The sequence below is a fragment of the Cebus imitator genome, unplaced genomic scaffold (assembly GCF_001604975.1).
Source record: "Cebus imitator isolate Cc_AM_T3 unplaced genomic scaffold, Cebus_imitator-1.0 Scaffold216, whole genome shotgun sequence".
Lineage (NCBI taxonomy): Eukaryota > Metazoa > Chordata > Mammalia > Primates > Cebidae > Cebus > Cebus imitator.
Window position 1 is genome coordinate 554,269 of NW_016107531.1, and position 6,565 is coordinate 560,833.

The 6,565-nt window shown below is 59.4% G+C and overlaps 1 protein-coding gene across 1 annotated transcript; it reads right to left on the minus strand.

The window, feature by feature from the left end:
- Positions 1-1,408: 1,408 nt before the first annotated feature.
- Positions 1,409-5,814, minus strand: LCN2 (lipocalin 2). The gene is made up of 7 exons (XM_017549027.2): positions 5,588-5,814; positions 4,901-5,037; positions 3,238-3,317; positions 2,930-3,049; positions 2,641-2,742; positions 1,735-1,761; positions 1,409-1,552 (listed from the first exon to the last, which is right to left on the minus strand). Exons 1-6 carry the CDS (start codon positions 5,723-5,725, stop codon positions 1,742-1,744), a joined length of 597 nt encoding a protein of 198 aa, XP_017404516.1. The 5' UTR covers positions 5,726-5,814; the 3' UTR covers positions 1,409-1,552; positions 1,735-1,741.
- Between the last annotated feature and the right edge of the window lie 751 nt (positions 5,815-6,565).

The window sequence follows — 6,565 nt, forward strand, 5'->3', positions numbered from 1 at the left end:
CTACTGCACACGGCCCACCTCTCTGCCCAAGTGACGTAATGGGGTGGCCCCCTCACTTGTAACTCACGTGATTATGTGTGCCCTATTACTAAGCCTATAGATGATGACCTCACTCACGACCCTGACCCCTGCTTGTACCTAATAAATACACATGCTCTGGGGCATTGGCCCTCGCTGATCTCCGCTCACAGGTTGCGTGGCCCCCCAAGTCCAGATGCTCTTCGCCAGTTCTTCAGTGTTCTGTCTCTTTTTTTTTTTTTTTGAGACGGAGTTTTCGCTCTTGTTACCCAGGCTGGAGTGCAATGGCGCGATCTCGGCTCACCGCAACCTCCGCCTCCTGGGTTCAGGCAATTCTCCTGCCTCAGCCTCCTGAGCAGCTGGGATTACAGGCACGCGCCACCATGCCCAGCCAATTTTTTGTAGCTTTAGTAGAGACGGGGTTTCACCGTGTTGACCAGGATGGTCTCGATCTCTTGACCTCGTGATCCACCCGCCTCGGCCTCCCAAAGTGCTGGGATTACAGGCGTGAGCCACCGCGCCCGGCCTGTCTCTTTACTTCTCAGATCCTGCACCTCAGCACAGCATAAGAGACACCCCATGACCCTGTGGGGCCCTACAGCCCTACAGAGGGTGAACATGGTGGTATGTGTGTCCATGGGGTTTCCTCAGAACCCCACCCACTCTGGCCTCTGGCCTAGCACGGGGAGAAGGGGCTGGGGAGGGAGTGTCTGTGTGTGATGCAGACCTGGAGAGGTTGGCTCTGTGGCCCGTGGGGGACCAGGGGGCTTGTCAGGCCTGACACAGGGCAGCCAAGTGATGAATGCAGGTCTGGAGCCCTCTACATCCTGGGAAACTGGACTCCTGGTGACACAGCCCCTCCTCACTTCCACCTGCCCCTGCCCCTGGCTTCAGAATGTATCCCCAAGGTGGTCTGGATGTCATCAGGCGGGGAGGTGTGGGGTAAGGGGTAGCGCTCTGAAACGGGGTTAGCATGGACATGGTCCTTCACCCACGGGGCCCACAGGGGACCACCCCTGCCGAGCCGACCCTCTGCCTGGAATGGCCTCCAGCTGCGCGTGCCCCTGCCGCACTCTGATGTGGAGTGGCCCACCGTGTCTGCGTTGGACGGGGCACCCTCCTAGGCAGGGGAACTGCAACTGCTCTGGGGCTGGGCCCATGTCACAGCGGGAGGGAGTGTGGTGTTACACTGCCTGGGAAGAACCCAGGGCTGTCAGCCACAAAGCTGCTAGTGATGACTGGGGGCTTATGTCTTCACTCTGCAGCCCTAACACCCAGGCTGGGTTCACTGGGCTCCATCCTGGGCGTGCAGACCCTGGGAGTGATGGCAGTGGGAGCTCCCTGCCCCTCCCCTTCATTGAAGATCCAGGGGTCAGAGTATAGACTCAGAGGCCTGGGGCACATGTTTATTTAGCAGACAAGGCGGGGCTTCATGATCAGGGTGGCCTGGGGATCAGCTGGGTGAGCAGCGCTGTGGGGAGGGTCTCCCAGCTCCCTTGATGGTGTCCGCGCTGGTGGGGCAGCTGGTGGCACCCTGGACAGAGGTGGATATGAGGGTGATGGGCGGAGAGATGGGAGGCACCCGAGACAGAGACAGCAGAATAAAGATGGCAGCAGTGCTCGGGGGCAGAGGGAGGAGCAAAGGCAGGCCCAAGACCCCAGCCCACTGCACCCTGGCCTCCCATAAGCCCCTCCCAGCCGCCCAGCCACACTCACTGCGCACTCAGCCGTCAATGCACTGGTCTGTTGGGGAGAAAGTCCATCAGAACAGGTAGCTGTGTGTGTGCCTGTGTGTGAGCATGTGTGTGCCCGTGTGTGTGTCCGTGTGTGAGCATGTGTGTGCATGCGTGTGCCCTTGTGTGATTGTATGTGATCCCTGACTGCCAGGTCTTCTGCACTGCCCCTGGACAGCCCACGCCCCACCCGGCCCAGCTGCAGAAGGTGTGAGGGTTCCTTTCAGGGATGGGGCGACAGAGGGGTGGATGGTGGGGCAGGGGATGTGGGAGAAAGGCTGGAGGGTGGGCTGTCTTGAGTGAGGTCTGGCTCCCAGGCTGCTCTGGCACCGGGGTCTCCTGCCTGTTTACCAGTCTAGGCAGCCCCTCAGCCTGGGGGAGGCCAGTGGTTCTCTGAATGGCCTAGCTGGGGCCTCCTGCCCAACCAGGCTCCCTGGAGTCAAGGACATCTCCCAAGTCAGTGGTGAGCAAGTGCCCAGGGGAGGGAAGACAGGCAGGACAGCAAGACCCAGGGTGATGAAGCCTGGGAGAGTAGGGGGAGACGGCTCACCACGAGGGGGCCTGGAAGGATTGGGGGAGGTGTCAGGCCAGCGAGACTGAGAAATGGAAACTTGGGCCTGGGCCTGAAATCCTGGCCTGGGCAGACCCTGGCTAAACTGCCAGGAAGGAGCACTTGGGGCCTGGGTGGGTCCCTGGGAGCCCCATAGACCCTGGGGAGGGAGCACAGTCTTCCTGAGCCCAAAGTGGCTTCCAAGGAGCTCCTGGACTGTCCACCACTCCAGTAACTGAAGCTGGGGATGGAGTCTCTCCTCTCCTCCCTCCCTGGTAGGGAAGCAGCCCGCCTGAACAGTCCCCATGTCCCCATCCCCACATCCAGACTGGCCATTACCGATTGGCACAGGGAAGACGATGTGGTTTTCAGTGAGGCCCAGAGATTTGGAGAAGCGGGTGAAGTTCTCCTTTAGGTCCGAAGTCAGCTTCTTGGTTCTCCCTGTAACCAAGATGGCCGGTGAGTGGTGGGTAGACACCCCATAAATATCATTGAATGAGTGGATGAGGCCTCAGATCCCTTCCTCATGGAGGGTCTGTGGAATGACCTTCCTGCAGGTGGGGACCGGCCTCCCCTCCCGCTAAGTGTGATCAGGAGCCAGTCCCCAAGGGGGTGGGAGGGGACCCACCATAGAGGGTGACCTTGAAGTACTCCCTGTTGTGCGAAACCTTCCTGAAGAACACCATGGCATACTGTTCATAGTCAGTGCTCACCACTCGCACGATGTAACTGGTTAATCCAGGGTGACCTGCAGGTGTGGATGGTGAGGGGTCAGCCCTGTTCTGGATGGGAGGAGGGAGCTGTCCCCTCCCCCCGCAGCCCATCAGCACAGACTTCTCCCCATACAACGCATCTGTGTGGAAGAGCAGGAAGCTCTGTGCCCCTCCCCAGCCCCCTGGAGCCCCGGCACAGCGCCCCGCCTCCCTCAGGACTCACTCTCAATGTTGCCCAGCTTGAACTCGCCGGGCTGGGAGCTTGGAACAAAAGTTCTGATCCAATAGTCACACTTCCCTTTCCTTGGGAGGGAGAGATGGGTGGGTGAGAGGTGAGATGACCAGGCTTGGGCCCCCTGGGCTGGACAAGGCGGGGGCCAGGGCAGCAGCAGGATTCTGATGCTCTCAGTCCAGCCCAACCCCTAACTCTGACAGCTCATCCCCCACTACCTGGAGGGACCCTGAAGGGGCCCTACTCCACCCACCCAGCTGAGATGGGCTTGGGCCTTCCCCCTGAGCTGACCCCAGGATGTCCCTCCTGGTCTGTTGCCTGGGGCCCCTGGACCCTGCTCAGGCTCTCCAGCGCCCCATGTCCTTCTTTCCTTTGGCTGCCTCCCCTGGGTGGGCTTCTCCCGACACCCCCCCACACACACATTTCTCCCCTGCGCTCAGCTTGCTGCTTCCCTTCCTCTACCCTGTCCCGGGATCCACCTTGCTGCTTCCAGTCTGCTCCATGCCAATCGTTCCCCTAGCTCTCGGGTCAAACCTGACCTCATCCTTGAGTCCTCCCACTTCCCATTCCCTGACACCGGGGCTGAGCTCCCCAAACTGTCTTTCTTCTGCTCCTCGCTCCACAAATGCCCAATCCCAATCCATTCAGCTGCCAGAGTCAGAAACCCACTGGGGGTGGCTGGTCCCCAGCTCCCTGCCCCTCCACCCTGCACTTGTTCTCTCCCACCTGTGACGGCCCCGTGTCACTTTTGCTGGTCTCCCACCCTCCCAGGCTGCACCCCAACATGTCTCCCCACTCTGCAGCCCAGGGGCCCCGCTCTAACCCACTCTGAATAGCTCCGGGGCAGGTGCCTGAGGACCGTGCTAGCCTGGCCCCCTACCCCGCCAGGCTGCTCAGCAGCTCTGCTCAGGACGACCTGGCGATGGCTTGCTGCTTCCTGAAGGGGGCTCTCTCTGGCTCAGCCCCTGCTGTGAACACCTGACACTTCCTTCTGAAGCACCTTCTGAAGCAGGTTGGCTCTTTTTTATTATTATTACTATTTTTAGTTTTTGAGACAGAGCCTTGCTCTGTCATCCAGGCTGGAGTGCAGTGGTGCGATCTCAGCTCACTGCAACCTCCACCTCCTGGGTTCAAGCGATTCTCCTGCCTCAGTCTCCAGAGTAGCTGGGACTACAGGTATGCACCACCACGTCCAGCTAATTTTTTTGGTATTTTTTGAATTTTTGTATTTTAGAGACAGAGTTTCACCATGTTAGCCAGGATGGTCTCCATCTCCCGACCTTGTGATCCGCCCACCTTGGCTTCCCAAAGTGCTGGGATTACAGGTTGGCTCTTTTAAGGCTACCTTCCTGGAAGCCCTCCACGAAGGCCCTGGGTGGGGTTGCAGGCTGGATCCAGTGTCCCTTCCTCCTGCTCCTGGGCACCCCTCCTCTCTCCATCTTGTTTTCTAATGACTGTGTGTGTCCACCCCCACCACCGTCTGTGTGTGCACAGAAATGCCCTATAAATATTGCCCTACGGAATGGAGGAAGGATGAACCCAGATGAATTCCATGCAGAACAGTAGGATGAATGACAGCTTCCCTCAGTTTTGGCCACCCCTTGCCTGTGACATCAGTCTGACTCTCACATCCCCAGGAGGTGTTGGCCCTCACCTGAACAGGACGGAGGTGACGTTGTAGCTCTTGTCCTCTTTCAGCTCATAGATGGTGGCATACATCTTCGGTGAGTCTTGGCCTTCTCTGCCAATTGCATTCCCTGACAGGCCTACCACATACCACTTCCCCTGGAACTGCAGGGGACTGATGATAGGCACAGCCCAGGAATGGCCCTAGGAGCCACCCCTCCAGTTCTGTCCCTGTGGCACCTCTTGGCAGCCCAGCCTGGAACCAGGAGCCCCTCTGGCTGGGCAGCAGGGCCCAGACTGGGCCTGCACTGGTGAAGGGGCAGGAGCAGGAGGCCATAAGTCTAGAAGGGAGGCTGAGGGAAGAGGTGGTTCTGAGGCTGGCAGGGAGGAGGCAAGTTGCTGGTGAGCCTTTCTGAGCCTCAGTTTCCCATTCCATTCAGGGGAACTAAAGATGTTCCCACCTTCCTTGGACAGTGGGGGTTTTGGGAGAGGGGAAGTGGACCTGGGAAAGTCTGTTCAGGCTGAGATGAGGTGGGAATGGGGGAAGGGGCAAGGTTTCCATCAGGGGACCCTGGAGACACGGGGTGAGCTGAAGCCTGGACCTTGGACTCCCAGAGTCCTGCACAGTGCCCCTCCTGAGTCTCTCCACCTCTCCTCCCCTCTGTTCCCACTCTTCCCCGGGCCCTGCCTGCAGGTGCCCCTCTTGACTCCGTACCTCATTATCCTGGAAGTTCTGCTGCAGAGGGACCTTGCTCAGAGGTGGGGCTGGGATCAGGGGTGAGGGGGAGTCCTGGGCCTGGGCTTGCAGAGCCCCCAGCAGGCCGAGGCTCAGCCACAGGAGATGCAGGGGCATGATTTCAGGGCCGAGGAGGCAGGCACTGTGGTGGCTGCTGGGCCTGGCAGGGGTGGAGGAGGAGGTAGTGAGTGAGAAGCTCCCCTGGGTGGCCCTATTTATGGGCTCTAGGGTGGGCTGATTCATTCTTTGCCAAGACCAGGAAGGTGAAGCAACTGCCAGGAACTCCTGCGGAAACACTTGGCAAGATTTCTGCCTCAGGTCAGGATTTCGCAAGACAGAGGGACGGGGGACATTCCCGGAGTGCGGCACCTCTGGCAGGGACAAGGGCTCCCTCTGTGCAGTCTTTGTGCCCTTCCTGTCCTTTGATTGTCCTGTGTGTGGGCCAGTGGCCGGTGAGCTGGAAGAGGTGTCATCTCTGACCCCCCTGCTCTGCTGGAGCCCAGGGTTGGGTACGTGCCCTGTGGGCCCCTCCCTGTGCCCACTGACAGGGAAGAATGAATGAATGCCTCCTTCCAATAGATCATGTGCTGTTTCCTGGTTCCTTTAAGGGCCAGAGAAGGGTGGGGTGGCTGACAGTGGACAAAGTCTACTCTGAGCTCATGGAGCCCAGAATCTTGACCTTCCTGGGAGCCCCATGCTGGGATCTGGGTGTGCTCCAGAGGCCTTGAGGCAGCTCCTTGTCCCTCTCCTTTCCCTATTTGCAGGAGGGGACCCCTGAGGGACGCGGCCTTTCCTGTGAGTACGGAGGGAAGAGACCCCATGGATTGAGCGCTGAGGCTACAGTCCCTGCCCTGGGTGAGTCGGGCTGATGGGTGGGGTGTGAAAGCACCACACTGCTGCTCTGCAGACCCATTGCTTTGGGTCACTGAGAGTGCAAGGATCTGGCCTTATCCTTGA

What these genes read in the sequence shown, in the direction of transcription:
- LCN2 (XM_017549027.2), bottom strand. Translation starts at nt 5,725, where the DNA reads ATGCCCCTGCATCTCCTGTGGCTGAGCCTCGGCCTGCTGGGGGCTCTG. An exon ending in CAAGCTGGGCAACATTGAGA is followed by an intron (nt 3,050 to 3,237) that starts GTGAGTCCTGAG and finishes CCACACCTGCAG; the next exon opens with GTCACCCTGGATTAACCAGT. An exon ending in CTTCAAGGTCACCCTCTATG is followed by an intron (nt 2,743 to 2,929) that starts GTGGGTCCCCTC and finishes TCTTGGTTACAG; the next exon opens with GGAGAACCAAGAAGCTGACT.